The 19144-nt window shown below is 46.4% G+C and overlaps 7 protein-coding genes across 7 annotated transcripts; 3 read left to right on the top strand and 4 right to left on the bottom strand.

Annotated features, from left to right (window-relative positions):
• Positions 1–1361: 1361 nt before the first annotated feature.
• On the top strand, positions 1362–2927 carry PAAG_04270 (hypothetical protein; the record flags this gene model as incomplete). Its single annotated transcript, XM_002793952.2, has 1 exon — positions 1362–2927. The coding sequence occupies one exon, from the start codon at positions 1362–1364 to the stop codon at positions 2925–2927; it is 1566 nt and encodes a 521-aa protein (XP_002793998.2).
• A 677-nt stretch (positions 2928–3604) lies between these two features.
• On the bottom strand, positions 3605–5896 carry PAAG_04269 (hypothetical protein; the record flags this gene model as incomplete). The annotated part of the gene is made up of 4 exons (XM_002793951.1): positions 3605–3704; positions 3772–4153; positions 4256–5138; positions 5240–5896. The coding sequence occupies 4 exons, from the start codon at positions 5894–5896 to the stop codon at positions 3605–3607; spliced, it is 2022 nt and encodes a 673-aa protein (XP_002793997.1).
• Positions 5897–7296: 1400 nt separating this feature from the next.
• PAAG_04268 (hypothetical protein) lies at positions 7297–8592 on the bottom strand (the record flags this gene model as incomplete). The annotated part of the gene is made up of 1 exon (XM_002793950.2): positions 7297–8592. One exon carries the CDS (start codon positions 8590–8592, stop codon positions 7297–7299), a length of 1296 nt encoding a protein of 431 aa, XP_002793996.1.
• A 2882-nt stretch (positions 8593–11474) lies between these two features.
• PAAG_04266 (alpha-methylacyl-CoA racemase) lies at positions 11475–12798 on the bottom strand (the record flags this gene model as incomplete). Its single annotated transcript, XM_002793948.1, has 2 exons — positions 11475–12601; positions 12732–12798. The coding sequence occupies 2 exons, from the start codon at positions 12796–12798 to the stop codon at positions 11475–11477; spliced, it is 1194 nt and encodes a 397-aa protein (XP_002793994.1).
• A 1105-nt stretch (positions 12799–13903) lies between these two features.
• On the bottom strand, positions 13904–16342 carry PAAG_04264 (hypothetical protein; the record flags this gene model as incomplete). The annotated part of the gene is made up of 1 exon (XM_002793946.1): positions 13904–16342. One exon carries the CDS (start codon positions 16340–16342, stop codon positions 13904–13906), a length of 2439 nt encoding a protein of 812 aa, XP_002793992.1.
• An 824-nt stretch (positions 16343–17166) lies between these two features.
• On the top strand, positions 17167–17679 carry PAAG_04263 (hypothetical protein; the record flags this gene model as incomplete). Its single annotated transcript, XM_002793945.2, has 2 exons — positions 17167–17189; positions 17280–17679. The coding sequence occupies 2 exons, from the start codon at positions 17167–17169 to the stop codon at positions 17677–17679; spliced, it is 423 nt and encodes a 140-aa protein (XP_002793991.2).
• A 705-nt stretch (positions 17680–18384) lies between these two features.
• Positions 18385–18744, top strand: PAAG_11829 (hypothetical protein; the record flags this gene model as incomplete). Its single annotated transcript, XM_015847408.1, has 1 exon — positions 18385–18744. The coding sequence occupies one exon, from the start codon at positions 18385–18387 to the stop codon at positions 18742–18744; it is 360 nt and encodes a 119-aa protein (XP_015703000.1).
• Between the last annotated feature and the right edge of the window lie 400 nt (positions 18745–19144).

Below are 19144 nucleotides of genomic sequence, written 5' to 3'. Positions count from 1 at the left end.
AGGGCAGTGAGTCAGCCAGCTCGAATGGTCATGTTTATCGCCTTCAGACTATCTTTCTCGCCCCATTCTCACGTGTCATCCGCACTCTCAACAGCCGTATTGGTTGGAGAGTGGCCGATGAGATATTAGCATCTCCACTATAACTATCCATCGCAGCTGAACTCAGCAGGACTGGGTATTGTTATTGAGGAGTTTTTATTTCATGCTGCTGTTGGTGCTGCTGTTGTCCTCCCCTCCTCATTGCTGCTCGATCTAATCAACCCCATCTTTCGCTGTGTTTTGGTCGGTGAAAGGGGATCCCAGTTCCCAGTTCCAGTTGCAGCTTGCCCGCTCTCCTGCATCGCTGGCTTCTTGTTTTCTCTCAATATTTCTTGATTATCTTCGGTGTTGTTTGAGGAACCTGACTTGTGGCAATTAAGGCAAATGAAGATAGCTGCATGGCATGGTAACATACAGAATTGGCTTGCTGGTCTGATCTCGTGGCTCTTTTGATTTTCCGTTGGAAAATCATTTATCAGGATTTCTTTATGTTTTTATCTATCCAATATATTAGCCAGAGACTGGGGAACATGTGGCAAAAGGATGGACAGTTTGGGTGTTCTACGGACACCGTTGATGATTTTCAATTCATGAGTGCTCATATCTCTTCCGGATTTCTCTGCTGGCTGCAGATTGCATATATCAGCATTGGTAACAAGGCTGGCAATGATACGTCTTTCAACTCGAAGACATGTACGCTAGTTAACTCATTCAAAGAGGCTTTCTACAGACCTAACAACCCAGTTAACCGGCTATGTAGCTGCTATATTTGCCCCTAGTCTATTCCCAGTACGGAGTAATTAGGAACAGAATTCACCAAGCATCACGATCTGATATTCAGCCCTATACCTTCATATGAGTACCATCTACAGTCTCTTCCGAATTTTTCATAGTTTATGACTATGACATGCCGCTTCTCTTTCTTTCTCTTCCTCCTCGATCGCGGCCAGCTTCTTTCTCCCCCAGCTGGCAACCGTTACAGGAAGAAGCTACACACACAAACACCGCGTCTCCTTGTTCTTTCCAACGACCCAGTTTGTTTGCTGTCTTTATGCGCAGTATGCATCATTCTTCCTATTCGCAGCAGAGAGATCACGGACGCAAGAAGAGCTGTATATTCGCTGTTCGAATATCCGCCATCCTCTAATAACTAGGGTGGCTTTGATTCGGCGCCTCATGTTCGAGCGCTGATATCAAGACAGCCACTGTGCACAATGCAAACAGATTCGTTTATTTCCCCCCTTGCTTCTTGTTTCTCAGTTACTGGGTGTGAGCTTGTCCTCTACAGATATCCAGAAGAGGGCTACCAAACAAAAACAATAATGTCAACCATACCCGGTTCTGCACATCCCCTTTTCTCCACCACCTCCAATGCCCTCCTAAAAACTGATGTGATCCTCAAAAGAATCTTATTGATTTTTCGAATGAATTCACCAATCAGCAGTTTCTTCCCGTGTCTCCTTGTTTGCAAGAAGTGGTATTCATTGGCCATAACGCTGTTGCATACCATTGTGGTACTGAGGAATCGCAGCCTTTCTCTGTTCCTAAGTAACTCAAGGCTACCAATGAGCTTAAAGAAATCATGCGATATACAGTCTTTGACCTTGCTGCTGAATATAACGTCAGTTGACCCGCTCTCCACTGCTCGCGGCTGCCAGGGCCTGGATTGTTTATTGAGAAATCTATCCAAAATCATCCCCGGAAATATGCAGATGCTTCACACATTTTCTCTGCGGATCAATCATGAGCCACTGGCATTGATCAACCCTGAGAATTCTGATGTTAATGACGATACAGCTATTGATAGAATTAGAGCTGAACCTGGTTTCTCCGCTTCTGTTCTAATATCACTCTTAGCATCTCTGCCAGAAACATGCACCAATCTCGAAATTGACACCTCAGGCTTTGAAGTTTACAATAGTAGCGAACACATATGTCCACATATAGCAAAGCTGCTGCCAAACCTCACCCACCTGCGCTTACGCATCCGCCAATTGTGTTCTGGGCTCATAAACCTGTCATCCCAAAGCTCCTGTCCCCAATATCCAGGAGTGCTGCAGCCCGCTCTATGCCCAAAACTTCGCTCATTGATTATTAATATGGAGCTCTCCAGCGTTCTCCAAGGGGGAATATTACGCTGTCCCCTTCCACCAGCGCCATCCCTATCACGTTCAACCGGAAAGGAAATCCACACTGAAACGGACCTGCAAACAGATCTGTCCCACCATTTACTTGTCTGTCTCAAGAGAAAAAATTACTTCCCGGTCTGTGAGAGGATAGAAACCCACAACCCTATCTACTTGGGTGTCCCACCGTGGCACCACATTCGCCAAACAGACATCAAGAATTGTAAGACGAACATTTCATCTTTCATCCCGCTCCCTAGCTACATTGAAGGTGTCTGGAAACGTGGAACACACCGCTGCTTTCAGCCCGCATTAGGAACGACAAGGGCAAAAACAGGAGCAGCAGATAGCATAATTATATCACCATGGTCCTCCCATACCCGCGAACACACGGATAATGCTTGGGTGTCTACATCTGAGGGAGCAAGTTTTCCCAACACTACAGATCACCACATGCTCACCGTGTTCGATGCGAACGACTACCACATGCTCCGCGTGGATGAAGAGGATCGGAAGAAGTATCCCTACCACTGCTCGCTTGCAGCGTATACCAAGGAGATGACAACGCGGTGGAAAAATGAGACCAGAAGAACGGCAGAGTCTCATCCTATATACCGGGAACTCTGTGAAGTAGATGTATCGGATCTCATGGCGCAGACATATCACACTCTTCGTCTAATTCCGTGTGAACGGTTTCCGTTTCCGGAGCCATTACCAGAACAGTGGTATAATGAGAAGACGCGGTTCTCGTTTGGATATTAGGACCTTGGGGTGCGGGGTTGGAGGTGTTTTTGAATTAAATGGGATGAAGTGGTATCTTTTCTATGTGTTTTGTAAAGATATATGGGATAGATATAGTCATTGAAATATATATAATACTGTATGTAGTGTTTGTTATTGAAGTGAGAAGGGGTCTCTGTATTTGTTTTGGAATGCCCAAATCCAGGGGAGGTTGGATAAGGAGAGGGTTGATGGAATATTAACTATTTTTACTGTAACTACACCTGGTTAACTATGGATAATTCCTGTATAGAATACACACATTTCAGATAATAAAGCTTGCTGTCCATATGTCCTTATCCATCTATATATGTCATTTGGAGCGTGGGGGAGTTTGGTGCCGAAGTAAAGAAGAATCTGTGCGGGAAACGCTTCAAGTAGGTAGGTAGCCTCATGGCTGAATATGATGCCATGTGTGAAGGAGGATGAAGAGACGAGTAAGTGGATGATGAATGTAGTGAAAAGAAACGGTACTGTCCATGTACCTACATACAAGAGAAAGCCATGCTCTATGTATTTATGTGCAAGAAATGAAGGACGGGTTATAATAACAAAACAATCTTCGTATAAATACGACGAACATAAGCATCCATTTCATCATCTTTATTTTCATTCCACTTCATCTCAACCAGAAAAAGGGGGTGGTTGTGTTTCCCCGCTCATATCAAAACCCACTTCTTATCAGCCTCCTTTTCGCCGAGTCTCTTTGCCGTGGAGCTAAGCGTGTCTTTGATGATGTCTTTGGAAACTTTGGGGAATCTGAGTTATGTCGTTAGTTCAAAGGGTGCTTCCAAGACAGAACAGACTGATCGCAGGTGAAACATACCTTTTCTTCAACACCTCGACTAATCCCGCTTTCGTTAAATTGCTACCTGCAATGACTTCCCTGAATTCCGCTACCTGATCCGGTGGAAAAGGACGTCGTGGTCTATGCGATGGTGGTGCGCCAGGGAGAGTGGATTGGCCTGGAGGAAATGCTGTTGCTGGTGTCGTTGAGGAGGCTGAGGCTGAAGAAGGGATAATAGAAGGTCCCTGGAGAAATCCGGAGGATTGGGAGATTTCTTTTTGAGAAGAGCTTGCACTGACACCAGCTCGTTCAATGGATTTATTGGAGAGGTGTGTTAGGTGCTTCAATGGGGAGCGGGATGGTGGTGCAGGTTTACTCCAATACTCGGAAGAAAATGGGTCGATGGGGAAATTTAAAGTGTCTATTTCAGTTAGATAGAAAAAAAAAAAAAAAGAAAAAAGAAAAAAAAACCCAGTTGTCAATTTAAACTCTGGAGAGCGTGTGGGAATCGTTGAAAGCTTACCTGATAGAATCTCCATTCGACATGATTTCAATATCTGGTCAACTTCCCCATCGTCCTCCCAGCATATCCCGGTGCACACCGGCTCTAAATCTCCGATAATAACCCGTCGTTTCGCATTCGCAGCATCATCATCACCATCGTCTAAGAAATCCTCCATATCTCCGTCGCCATCATCACTAACTTCCTCTTCCCCTTCTGAGTCCAAGTCCTCACCTTCCTCAGGTTCCTCCCATTCAGCTTCCGAATCATAGTCATAATTAAAATCCGGAACAACTCGTCCAAATGGATTCCGACACAGCCTCTTAGCCTCCTGTTCAGATAGTTGTTTCGTAAAAGTGCCTTGATATGGAGGCCTCACATCTTCTCCGAACTTCAAAATTTTCATTGGAATTTTCTTCAACAAATCCGCCGGGTTTCGAGATTTCCCATCTCCTGTTAAGTCAACGGTATTCAAAGCAGAATCTTGCATTTTAATAAGTATTTCACGCACGGGAGGGTAGTTTTGCCTGCCTTGTCGTCGTTTATAGGGTATCATGTTGAAAATTTCTGAGGGGCAATATTTAAGGGCTGGTGTCTCTTCTTCTTCAGACAATCCATTCTTCTTAAATGCAGCATCGATAGTCTCACACGCGTGTTTCAGGGAATCGTAGTCTCGGTCGAAGCGATGTGATGGAGCCAAATTCACATGAGACTGCAAGAAAAACGGAGGGAATTCCTGTTCATAGTCTGAAAGGGGTTTCTTTTCCGCCTTCGCCGTCTCCGGACCGCAGGCTGGATTTTGAACGTTGTAATTTCCCATAGTCTTTCCGCAAGAGGTATTTCCGGCCGTTGCAGAGCTGGGTATCGCAGGCTTCACAAAAAAGGCATTCAAACGCATTTGCGACTTAAACCAGAGCGTCAGCAAGTAAATGGAAAAGCGAGAAAAGAAGAAAGCCCTTAGCTTAACCAAAAGGGGATTTCGGAAAACAAGTAACAAAAACTCACCCTTTCCTTCTTCATCTTCTCCTCATCCTTCTTCCTCTTCTCCTCCTCCCTGGCTAACCGCTCTTCATCCTTCGATTTTTTCTTTTCCTCCTTTTTCTTCCGCTCCTCCTCCTTTTCCTCCTCCTTCTTCTTCCGTTCTTCCTCCCGCTTCTTCTTCTCTTCCTCCTTCTTTGCCTTCTCCTCTGCCCTCTGCCGTTCCTTGGCCTCCTTCTCCTGTGCCTTTGCCAGCTTGGTGGCAGGGGACAGCTTTCGTTTTTTATTATTCGGAACAGACGGAGATGGAACGGGTGGTGAGCTTTGGTTATGTTTATAGTTGTTAGGTGGGGCAATTGGCGACAGTATAACAGGATCGGTAGACCAATTGGTACTTGTGGGAGGTTGGAGGTCGGAAGTGTTGGAAGACGAAGTACTGGTGGCTGTAGGAACGGTAGGTAGGGGGATGTCTGGATTTTCCACGGAGGGAAGTATGTCCTCAGATTTGACATCCGTAGCAGTAGTAGTCAACAGTTGAACACTACCATTTGGTACCACCACGTGTGATTCGAGTCTTCCATTGTTTGTACGAACAGTCTGCACATCACCATCCACCTCATTGAATGACCTCTTTCGTGATAATGTTGATTGGTTGGCAGAGCCTAGCTGTGATTTCACTTCCATGGTTATATTCAGCAAATAGAGTATGATTTTCACGCTCTCTAGACTTATATGAGTGGATGGCGGCAAAGGTGAGGGAGTGTTGTAATCAAATTATAACCTGGGAGATGATGAATGACAGAAAAGACTGAGCTGCTCCTCAAGTTTCAAGAAACACCCAAGTTCAAACCCGATCAAGAAAATCAAGAAAGCTGCAGCAATGAGAGACTTTACATTCTCTGCTGTTCATGAATACAACCCTGGTTGGTTTGCTGCAGTAAGGCTTGTGGTTCAGTAAATTGAGGAGATTAGATGATGATAATAAGAAGTTGACGGTGTTGAGGCTGAAATTAGAGTCGCGGTCTCTTTATCCCGATAACTAAATGAACCCGTCTTTTTCGCGTCAAATTGGCGGCAGTCACGTGATCACGTGATATCAGTACTTAAAGTTATCTCCAACTCCAGAGTCGGTTTCTAAACTACTAATTAATATGGAACGCGGGAACGGGGGACAGGAGGGACAGGAGGGACAGGAGGGACAGAAGAGATAGATGGACTTTGATACGTATTCACCATTGCTTAGAATTACTGGACCGATATCTTTATCGGCTGAGGGCGCTAGAACTACCTCTTTACGCAGAGCAAGGAAACGCAACAACTGCACCCAAGAAGAAAATGTGCAAATTAATCTATTTCAAGACACCCATATCCTTGGATAAAAGCAGATAATGATACTCGCAAAAAGCGCTCCATAGTCCAGGAAAGGTTGAATATCAGGCTTTCAGTGTCGGGGATACAGAAAAGGAGAATAGAAGATGTTGTTTTTTCATCCTGCAACGTTTCTGGGTATATGTATATATTGGGACAGTGCTATATTTTGAAGAAGGGGGAGGGGAGGAAAATGGGGAACAGGGGATAATTAAGGGTAAGAAATATCTGTTCACAAAGCGAAAGGAGTCTCCTTCTTAATACTGGAAAAGGTGGTAGCTTTGCGCTATAGCTGCTTGTTAATGGGGGATATAGAAGAATTGAGAAGATGTTGGCAAGGAACAAAAGAAAAGAAAGAAAAAGAAAAAAGAAAATAAGGCCACCGCTAAGGGATAAAACGTGAATTCCTTACCCCATCTCTTTTTCTGGACCGCATTGTTTCTAGGAAGTCATGGGCATATATGCAACATATGCATAACCGCATAACCCTATTCCACGGGATTTGGGGTTTAAAAATGGAGGTATAGTGTATAGTCTGACTTGGTCAAGTAAAAAGGATAGTAACTAACTCCCAGCTCCTCATTACAACTCCAATTACATATTCGTAGCTTAAAACACAAAAGAGGAAAGGAAAAAGAAAGAAAGAACAAATTTAAACACAGAAAATTGAAAGAGTTTCTGGATCCCAACCATGGCCCGGGCCCCCAATCCATCACTCAGTCACTCAAGTCCGGATTGGCAACAAAAAGCCTGACACTACTCATACTGGTAGATCGATCATCCACGCTACCCCTACGCCTAAGGTCGTCTGTCTTCTTCACTCGGTTCGCAGCATGAACTGCTCCGCTCGGTGCTGCCATCTCCGTAACTGTGCCGAAGTCTTCCTCTTCGCTGCCGTAGCTCTGTAGAGTACCGGGATGGTCGAATTTGTTGGTGGTGGTGTCTGAATTCGCCGTTTCCGGATCTGAAGCAATCGTTGTCATCGTCGGGGTACCATTCACATTGTTGGCGTTAACGTTGGCATTAGCATTAACGTCGTTGGTGGCGGCCGTCATCATAGCAAAGTAATCCTTCTCACCCTCTGGGTTCAAAGGCGCAGGAGTTTCCACAAGTTCAGGAATATCAGTCTGTCGATCTGCAACATCCGAATTAGGCGGCGTGTTACCATTGCTACTGGTACTGAACCGACCCTGCTGCGGCCGCTGATACCCACTGGGGAAAAAGCGATTGCTCCCCGTGGAACTGCGCCCGCTGTCTGTTCTACGGTGGAAAGTAGGCCTGTCGTTTTCCATGTCATCCTCCCCGTCGCCAATCTCATTCGCACTCAATCGGAGAGGTACACCAGCGCCAACCAGAGTTGCCGTGTTGTAACCCATCGTACGCGAGGATGTATTGTGCCTTATCTTCCCAGTGCTTCCAAGGGTAGCGCTCCGACCGCCCCCTCCATGAACTTCCAGTGCTGCCCTTTGCTTTGCGGCTCGTCTCTGGGCGACTACGCGAGGGTCTTGTGTTTGCGCACGGTCGCACCATACAGTGGCTTTCTGCTTGCGCATGAGCGCAACGTAACCTAGCGGGGTGTTGGCGGAGCGTGATGAGGAGCTTCGTCGGATATCGACCTGGGTGCCAGGGTGTCCGTGAGGCTGATGTCCCTTGCCTCCGGTCGACGTTGTAGAACTTGTCGCAGTCGAGGACCGTCGCATGGGGAGAGAAGGATTCATGCGTTGCTGGTGTTGCTGCTGATACTGCTGATGTTGGGGAAGTTGTTGCTGTTGCCGATGTTGGGGAAGTTGAGGAGGGTAAGGGGGGGCCATCTGCTTTTGCGGGCTCATAGGGTTTGGAGGATATGAGGAAACGACTTGGGCCCGATTTTGAGGTGCTTGCGGTCTCACTGCCTGCTGGGGAGGATGCTGTGGGGCCGGAGAGCCTGAGGAATGAAATTGTAGGCCGGCATTGCCGGAAGGGAGCACTTTGCGATGCGGATTCTGCAGCGTCGGAGAACGGTAGTCGGCCATTTTATTTATAGATAAAATTTTTCTCTTTTTGCTTCAGACGTTATTTGACCCAATCAATTCCACATGTAGTTTCCAGTGGGGATTGTTTTGTAGTGATGATAAGGGAATCAGAGAAGCAGTGACAAAATCTGCACATTGCACAGAGTGTGAGTTCTCTGCAATACTCCTGGTATGGTTGACGGTGGAATGCAGGGGAGGTGTTGAAGTTGATACTTGTGCTGGTGGCAAAAACATAAACACTATTTGAGTGATTGTTTTGTTCTGCTTTGTTGCAACCAGAACAAAACACAATGATGCAATCATTAAACGCACAACACGGGGGAAATCCCAGTATATTTCAATACACACCTAAAATCAAGCAACTCACAACTCGTTTTGCACTCTCTTGACAGCACTCTCAGCGTGTTACTGGCAGGTAGATAGTTGGGGAGTTGTTGGTGCAGAGACGGACAGATAAAGGGCCACAGAAAAGACTCCGCCAGCCTGCCTGGCAGTGAGCCAAATGCGACCAAGGAGCAGAGAACTTGGCGAGCGAAAAAAGAAAACTAAAATCCATATATTTATTCAAACTGCTTCTAGAATGTATGATATCTTTTATACATTTCTTATATACCTAACTGGTTAGTTAACTGGGTAGTTATATATAAATCTCAGTCACATGCTAACGCTCCAGCTCAACAATTTCAAATTTGCCTTCTACAGAAGGGGAATCTCCTAGTTCAATGAATTTTCTTTATGGAATAATGTGACTTTACTGTAGCTGTCGCTGAATTGATTAAATAAATGTCGCTGCAGGACAAGTTGAGGGTCTCAGTTGTAATTAATTGGCCGAAGGATCAACAATGGGGGAAAGTCTTGATGTTGAACAGGGATTGCATCAAAATCAGGTATTTCCCACGCTGATTTTGCTGGGGAGTGACCTGTGAGTGGACCGATCGCAAAGAGTAATATTTCTCCTAATTGCTGGCAACTGAGAACTATCTTGATGTCACACAACACAAGGGTTCATAAGTTAATTCAATACATGATTATTCTTATTAACTAAAATAAGATTCTCGATCGACGCCCGTGGAAGACACCCAGTGCATTATTTATCCCCAACGATGCATACGTAACAACATAAATATACATAAAACCTAAATTCTGTGCCTCCTCGCTCCCTCGAGCCTGATCGAGCAAGGCCTGGAATCAGCCCGTGAACAAGCCATGAGAAAAGCTCCAATTGAAACTCCATGCATGTATCCTATCTTCGCATGCAAGAATCCATTTGTGAGTGGTCGGAGCTGATAGCTGCTTATGATGCCATGACGCTCCCTGCACCCATTAGCCCTACAACCACTCGGACATTGTTTTGATAGCCGCAAGACAGATTTGACCTCCGCGTATGGGAGGGAAGATTAGAATCGAGCCCGAGCACGGGACCATCGACATGACAGCTGGTGGGGGTATCCTTTGATCAACTTCATGTCATATCGGTGGGCAATGAACTAGGCTGCAAAATGGCGAGCGGCTTGGCCGGTGACGACCCCACGCCGGGAAAGGAAAAGATAACCAATTGAGAACGGCAAAGAACTGGAGGTGGGCTTCTCTGGCCCTGTTTGAAAACTCTCAATAGGACGTGGAATGCTTGCTTCCATGTGCAAGAAAAGTCCCAATGGTCATATAAAGGTGCGATCTTGTTTTTGGGCAACTTGGTTCGTCATTTAAAACTAAACCCCCCCAGCTTTATCGATAGTTATCATCGGCAAGGGGGAGATCTGTGCCTTTCGTTGGGTTCGAGACGAGGTATATTTGCCTATACGGCACTAACTGGCTAGCTGCCAACTCACATAAATAACATGCTTGGAAAGCTGAGGAGACAAAATCTTCTTCTCCTTTACGGCTAAGCCTGCTTGCATCACAGGTTCCCATCAAGGATTTTCCCGGGATATTTAATTTTTTTTTTTTTTTTTTTTTTTTTTTTTTTGGTGTAAATTGCGTGAACTAGCGGCCTGCGCCCGATGACGCCTCGTACGTTTCTTTTACACCCAGGTCGGACAACCAAGGGGTTAAAACGTAACGGCTAAGACAAATGCCCAATACCAACCCGTTTGCGGAGTACGGCTGCTGGGGATATATTCATTCCCCTGTCCTTGTAACCTTAATGGCGCTCTGCAATTTACCTATAACCTTTCCTGAAGAACCTTTTTGTATCTTTTATTTATTTATTTATTTATTAATTTTTTTGAAACAACTGCGAATGAGAAACATGAGAATAGCAAGCTTAATCTGAAGTTTAAAAATGTCTCGCGGTTGAGGCTTTTCACCCACCCCGCAAACTTAATTTAAATGGCAGCAAGGGGTCAGGGGTCAGTAATGTGGCAAAAGGAGAAAAGGACACTCAGTTATCAACAACCCTATCTAGCTGAACGGTAAATCAGTGGTGTAACTTGTCAAGTCGCCCCATCGCAAGAGTCGATATGCGATTGCTGGGGAGTTTGATCCCCTTTCTAAACAGAAGAATATACCTTGAATTTGATCAGACTAGATGAAATATGCACAAGTGTAAATTCAACCAATATCTGCTGCATCAGCAACCAATATCACAAGCATCCAATTTTGACAAATTACATGAGCTGTGATGGAAACAATTCGGACTCTTATCTAATCCCGGGTAAAGGATAATGTAAAGGACACAATTTCTGCTTCGACTCGGAAAGAGTACGGGGTAAGGGGTAATAGGGATTCAATATCAGAAGAATATCAAATCACCGACATCAAAGCTGGGATATATACAAATGCAATGAAGATTCCCAAATAAATAAAATTTGGCATTCTTCCAACAGAATATATCCGGTATTTCGAAGAGTTCTTTATAACAACCATTGAATAAATAAAAATCCCTACAACTTCGCACCCCCAATCTTCACCAATGCCCCATCCTTAACATCAAACTCCTTCCCCCTAGCCCACCCCAACCAACTCGCCAAAGTCTCTTCCCCACCTTGACTCGGCCTCAGTCCCTCACTCGACCAACCCCCCTCCTCACTCCTATACGATATGCCCGGCGTCTCTGACAATCCCACCGCCAACCTTTGCTCATACCCGCCCTCCTCCAGCTCCCAATTCTCCAGCACGGGCGTAGCACACGCATCTGTCTCATCAAAGATATCCTCCCACTCCTTGCGTGTCTTCTCCTTGAATCTCTGCGTAAACACCCCGCGCATACAAGGCCACGTTCTAGGATCCTCGCGACTCCCACTAGAGCCTGCAGACATGATATCCTGCTTGCTCAAACCCAAACCCTTCAACAGGGCATCAAAGAACTGTGGCTCCAAGGCGCCAACGGCAAAGTACTTGCCTGCATCCTTCGTCTCATAGGTGCCGTAGTAAGGGCATCCGCCATCAAGCACATTGCAACCACGCGGGCCCGCCCATATGGGCTTCTTCTGCGACAATCTCGGCATAGTAGCCAGGTATGCAGAGCCATCAACCATATTCGCCTGGACAACCTGTCCCTTGCCCGTACGTTCGCGCGCCAGCAACGCAAGTAGAATACCAAGGAAGCACATAGCTCCTCCGCCGCCAAAGTCACCAATGATATTACCGGGGGCGTAGGGTGGTTCGCCCGCACGACCCAGCATGCCCAACACGCCCGAAACGGCGATATAGTTGATGTCATGACCGGCCATGTCTTTGTATTTGCCATCGCGGCGGAAGCCGGTCATGCGGGCAACGATGAGGCGGGGGTTTTTCTTGAGGAGAACATCAGTGGGGGAGAGGCCTAGTTTCTCGAGAACGCCGGGGCGGAATGGGTCAATGAGAACGTCTGCGTGTGGGAGAAGGGAGAGGAGAACGGCGCTAGAGGCGGGGGATTTGAGATCGAGGCTTATGGAGGTTTTGTGGCGGGTTAGGGTATCGGAGGTTTGAGGGGGGAGGGTGCTGGAAGTGGAATGTGCTTGTGGGTGTGGGCGGTCGATGCGAAGGACGGAGGCGCCGTAATCAGCTAGAAGGAGACCGGCAAAGGGGCCTGTTCGGGATGTTATATGAGTTTGACCACGATCATAGATAATGGGATGGGGGATGAGATTGGGAATTGCTTAATTTCCCAATTGGGCTTCAGCGGATCGAATTTGTTACTATAGCATTTCCTATCTTACCTGGAGCTAGACCAGCGAGTTCAAGGACTCGGATACCTTTGAGAGGTGGTGATGCGCTTGATGACATTTTCTTGTGGTGGGCTTATCAGAAGAAACCAATTCTTGGGTATAGTGAAAGAGGATGTCAACAGGGACTATTCAACGATTCAGACAATAGGTTAATATACGCAGTGGCTCCAGTTCGATATACATGGGCCTTTGCAAAAAGCTCGGTCCAACGCTTTGGGTAAAGCGTAGCCGAGGTGAGGACGGGCTGAAGGAGTGGAGACATCACATGATGTCTGCGGACGGCGTGAGCAACCCTGGAGGGAGAGAAGGTGGAAGATAGTTAAAAAAGCTCTATCCATCCTCTCTTGCGAACTGATCCACCGCACCGCCGACTGAGATGCATCTTTTTTCCAGTGGAAATCGGGAATAGCTTCAAACTTACCCGATTTGGGAAGCTCGGGAAGTTCGGCTATCCATCTGATTACCTAACCCTGACAGGTCAAAATAAGCTAGGTATTGCTAACTATATATGGTTAGTGTAGACAGTTAGAGTTATGTGTCGTCTTTCTTGGCAAACTATAAATCAACATGCTAGACCAAATTAAGTTAGCACTTGGAGGCTCCCATCCGAACTATGAAGTTCTAGCTTATTCTCGTTTTGTTTATATCCTCCGAACGAATAAGGGCTAACATCTTTACTTTTCCTCTCTTTCATCATTTCTATCTTGCATCCACCTCTTATTGTTCAGTCAGAAAGTTTTATTGTCGTTGACAATGACATGTAATTTCCTGCTCCGAGATTCCTAGTTGTAGAGCCCATACGTAAGCACGAGGAAATCAAGCGACATGGACAGCTTATCCATGCATGCACTACCTGGTACATCTGAGAAGGTATAGAACAGCGAAAGAACAAAATTCATAGTGTTATTCGATCCAGCACCATCGACCCGTCCAGTTAGATCAAGGCAAACACCCCGCCCTAAATATATGCAGCCAACTTCAAACCATTCTCCCTGAAGAAAGCAGACCAAAACGCCATCTCACCCAGATATCAAGATCTAATCGCATGCACTCCCAAAGCAAAACATGTCAAGGAGAACAATTCAAATCAAAAGAAGAATGACAAACGTTTAGTCAACAAGAATCAAAACAGAAATTCCTATTCCAATCATACATTCTACTGCCTACTCATCCCGATTCCTCCCCCCTTTCCTCTCTACATATTTATACCTGTAGCCCTGCGGTGGCTTATTCTCCTTCCCCGGTCCCGCCACCTTACCATCGTCACCGGCACCATCATTACTTGCACCCCCAACCTCCTTCTCCCCCCAAGTCCACATCAAAACCTTTCCCATGCGCTCCCGATCTTTCAATAACTTGTCCACACGTCGCTCCCACTCCTCCTCTCTCTTCTTCAGCACACTGGCAAACTTCCTATCAATAGCCAGGGCAGCGGACTCCTTCGCCTCGACGACAGATTCCAATCTCTCACGCTCACACTGTAGTTCTGCAACGCGCTGCTCCAAGGAGGCTGAAGATGCGCGCAACTTACTGAGCTCGGAGTCAAGTTTTGTCTCGCGCGCTTGAGAGGCTGTGATAACGTTTTGGAACGTGCGAACTGTCTCCGCGTGCGAGTTGCGGAGTGTAGAGAAGGCTGTGGCATGAGCGGAGTGGACGCTATTTAATTCTGCTTTGTGAGATTTTAGGAGGGCGTCGTGGTTGATGTGACAGGAACAGGTAGCAGCTCCTGATGGTCCTGGTGCAGGCGACAATGGTGGGCTGGGTTGTTGTGGGGCCATATTTTGTTCTTTGCGAAGGTTTTCAAGGTCCAGGATAGCTCTGTCACGTTCTTGTGTGGTTTTGTGTAGAGTATCTTGCAATTTTGTCTGTTCGGATACGATCCCTTCTATCTTAGCGGAGAGACGGGATATTTCACGCTGTAGTACTGTATTGAGTGCTCGTGATTCAGAAAGCTCCTGCCGCGTGCCCTCCAGCTGCAGAGTTTGCATGCGGTCTGAAGGTAAAGAGTTTCGTAGATGTAATCGTGCTTCGCTAAGCTCTTTTTCCAATGCTCGAGCCCGCTCGGAGCTTTTGGTCGCCTCATTGACGGATGTGGTTCTTCTTGAATGATACACCGCCTTGAGCGCATCAACAATTTGACTGAAGGATGTATCATTGGTGCGGATATCAGCGGACACTTCGCTTGCAAGTATTTTGATCGCCCTAAATTGAGAATCAAGTGCTAGGTTTGCCACGTCCAATTCAGCCTGGATGGCATTGTTTTTTATTTCGGATTGGCGAACTGCTTTAAGGAGGCTCTCGGTTTTTTCTTCGAGGGCTTCACATTCACGACTTACTGTCTCAAGTTCAGAATCCAACTTATCCATCTCGAGATACTGAGCGTCCTGATTAGCTCTCAGTTGGTCGATCTCAGCAGCATGTTTCTGAATTTGAGCATCTTTGTTCGAAATGGCCAGGCTCATTTTTAGAACGGTTTCGTTGTTTCCCTGCTGATCTTGTGTGGGATCTCCTTCACTTGTATTTGGTAGAGTACGACCCTGGATATCCTTGTCTCGCAATCGCTTCGATTCTTCCTGGAGAGATTTCAACTGCAAAGCATCAGTCTCAATTTTCTTCAGCTGGTCGTCTTTCTGTTGAGGTTGTGTTCGAAGGTTCTCTACTTCCTCATCGTGCGAGGATAGGGTTGATAAATGCGCATCCCTCTCCTTTAAGGCTGCATATTCCTTCTGGAGCTCTGACTGAAGGTGTTGTATTTGTTGAGCTGCTGATGCTGCCTCCAGGACCCTCCTTTTATTTGTGTCTATAATTTCGTCCTTCTTACGCAGCTGCTGCCGAAGCTGCTCTATTTCTTCATGCAGTCGATGCTCTTCAAAGGACTCAGCGACTTGCTGGGAAAGCTCTCGATCCGGTTGCGGTGATTTATTGGGTGGAGATTGAATCGAGGGCTCATCGATTTTATCCAGTGGCGCGCTATTTCTCGAAATCACGTTTCGTCGCGAAAGAATACGTGCCGGTGTCGACATATCAAGTGGCGCGCCCATCTCGCTATACTCGTTTATCGTGTGCTCTGCAACGACGGTATTGCTGCGCAATTCCTCCGCGTCTTTCATCGGCCCCGGCTTTGACGCGTTATCTTCATTATTGGCTGGGAGGGAGTCTGTCCCTCTCACTAACTCCACCATGTTCAGAGTAAAATCCCGCGGACCTCGAAGCTCACGAAACGCAGCTGGTTTCTTCTTTGGAGAAGATTTTTCATTCTCCTTACTTTCACCATTATTATTATCACGATCAGATCCATAATCCGATAGTCTGCTCAGATCAAATGTATAATCCGAGAAATTGGCTTCCGAATCACTTCCGTCACTGGAATGAGGGGAACCTGAGGCTTTTGCATAACGGACTTTTCGTCGACGCGCAGCATTTGCAGAATTTGCAGCAGAAGCACGAGCTGAACTGGGCTTTTTAGTATGTAGAATCAAATCCTGACTCGAATCCATTAGTCTGGGAGGTGATGAGGGTATGAAGACAGGAGTGTTGAGAAGTGAAGCTCCAAGGGTGTCGTGGGATGTAGGGAACGGCGAGGTGAAGCCGTTGGAGGCCATTTTTGAGTGTCGGGTATCGTCGCGTGAATTATATCAATTGGTAAAGGGATGCCCTATATCATGGTTCCAAGGTGATTCTCGCAATTCTACCTAATAAAAAATATTAATATGCGTAAAGTTCGTACCAACGCGATGGGGAAGTGTTGCATTCCAGGATTGTTGACAAAAACCCACTTTCGGCTTAGCTTTAGCCGAGAACAGATGACTAGATACGGCCCAACGTTAATCCGCCATAGCCGTGATGTCACTCCTCATAAATTATGTGAACTTGGACGTGGAAATTGTTTTGCGGGGACATTTTTCTTTAGCTAAAAAGATTCCTACCTCAAAGCAAGAAATTTATGCAGATTGGATCTCGGGGAACCCTCCTTATTTTGGTTAAATCATGGAGGGACGTAGGGACGTAGAAGCTTAACAAAACGCCAATTTTGGAGTGAATCTGCGACTTTTAGGTTGGGGTCAACACGCACTCTCAGGATTATTATGCTCAGGATTACCTTAAGATAATCTACTGAACAAACCCGGACTATGCTGGTAGAATTTATAAATTTAATGCATGACACCCCTTTCGAATATTCTGTAACCACTAAAGATCCCTGTAGGCACATAGGGACTATTAACGGTTGCAAATGGATGGGTCCCGCTGGGGTATTATATTGCTTCTCTACGTTTCTTGGTTTCGATATGATGCATAATACAATGTCCAACAATAAAGAAAACAACAAACACGATCACCAGAGGGTGTATCTGAACTTTAGCCTCAAGCATATAATTTATGTCGTCACCGGGGCCGTCGAGGGCTTGGGTTATGCATGGCCGAAGCAATGACGGAAGCAGGTGCAGAAGGGTTGGTTCACCACGATATGCTCTCCTCGAAATTCAAACTTCGTTGATGAGGCGCTAACCTGTTGTTTGCCGGGGTGCATTGTCTTGACAGATTTGCGGAACCCGATCCTGAATTGTTAAATCACAAAAGCTGGCGGCTAATTCTCATGTTGGCTCACTTCATTACCACCATGTCGATGTGCGAAAGGCGAATTTCCTCAACGAAACGATTGCAAATATCGCAGAAAGACACCAGAGGATGGACGGTCTCGTGGCGGCCGCAGGTGTTCAACAAAATCAGGCCCGCAATCGACTACACTGCCGAGGAAATCACACGGATAATGGACGTAAACTATACGGGGACTTTTATGGCAGCGCAGGCCGTAGCCAAGCAAATGCTTGCATATAAAAACCATGGCTCCATCATTCTGATCGCAAGCATGAGCGGACTCATCGCGAACCGGGGCTTGATTTCACCCGCATACAATGCTTCGAAAGCGGCGCTTATCTAGCTTGCAAGAAGAAGCCTTGCAATGGAATGCGGCCCAAAAAGGGATTCGTGTTAATTCGCTCTCTCCTGGACACATCGTCACCCCAATGGTGGGAAAAGAACTTTGAGGAAGCGCCTGGACTCGACAAGGTATGAGAGCAGGAAAACATGCTGGGACGGCTGTCGCGCCCGGAAGAGTTCACCGAAGCGACCAATTTCATGTTGAGCGATGCCAGCTCGTTCATGACGGGGGCGAAGATAGTCATCGATGGAGGTCATACAGCTTGGTGAATAATCATGACATGACTTCCCATGTAAACACTGTCATGTAATGAACTTTTTTATGTACCTAGTTAACTGTTATATCATAGCGCTTGATTAAAAACAATTTGTCCTGTTAAATACAATCGAGCGGAGGATGAGCCCTGGACAGATGTCTCCAAGGGGATTAACTAAATAGTTATACATAGCTTCGTATGGTTTGTTTCAAGGTTTTCGTCCGTGTTCCTCTCTGCCAAGGTGAGGAGCCGCTGAGCGACCCGAGGTTATTTCGCGCTTGCTGGCTGGTTTGGGTTTCCGCGTTATTTAAATATTCGATCAGAGACGTTCTAAACAAATGTCAACACCAATCCGTGACAACGCCCCACGTCCCTCACCAAAAGCCCACATTCTCCTATAGAAACGGGATCTACCCTCATTCAGATAAATCTAATCCGAAATACCAATTATGGAGTCACTACTTCCTACAATCAATCTCCCCTTACCTATTCTCCTCCATGCCCTCGGCCTCACCTCCCTGGGCGTGTACTTGACATTTAGCGGAGCACGTCCGACACTTGGCATCGCATCTGCTGGCCTGGGACTCGCATACCTGTCCACGTCCTATATGCCGATTGAACTAAACCAATTCCTCCATGCCAGTGTACCGGTGCGCATGATATTGGCGGGATTAGCGGCTTTAAGGCTTCCGACTGCAAGAACCCAAGACCGTATGGCCCTGATCACGGTGACTCTGTATGATGCCCTGGGTGGATTGATCTTGGGATATACTCTGGGTAGGTGGGATGGCAAGGTACCGGGGTATTGATTAATGTAATATGCGGGGAAGAATAAGTCTTGGATTAGGTTAAGGTTTATCAGCAGTCAACGTGTTGTGGGTTGTTGTCTTAGTATATACCATCTCTGGCGAGGGCAGTTCATGTTCACCACCAGAATATGAAAGCATCATTAATCTAACAGGCTCTATACTCGAAAAAATAGATGCGGTTCACAATATTATCCGAAATATCAACAGCTGGTAGTACAGTATCGTCTCGGTGATAATAATCACGTGATAACAGTTTGTCCTCCACTCCGCTCACTATTTCGTCCCTCCATGCCTCATCTACACGCGAAATTTTTAAGGCAAAGCAGAGAAAATTCCGTGCATGTGCTGTTCTAAAGGAGAGTATCTTATCGCCCAGCTGATGGTGGATGCGTGAAAAGAA

Source organism: Paracoccidioides lutzii (genome assembly GCF_000150705.2).
Source record: "Paracoccidioides lutzii Pb01 unplaced genomic scaffold supercont2.10, whole genome shotgun sequence".
Lineage (NCBI taxonomy): Eukaryota > Fungi > Ascomycota > Eurotiomycetes > Onygenales > Ajellomycetaceae > Paracoccidioides > Paracoccidioides lutzii.
The sequence above is the reverse complement of the archived record's forward strand: the minus strand, read 5'-3'. Positions and strand labels throughout refer to the sequence as shown.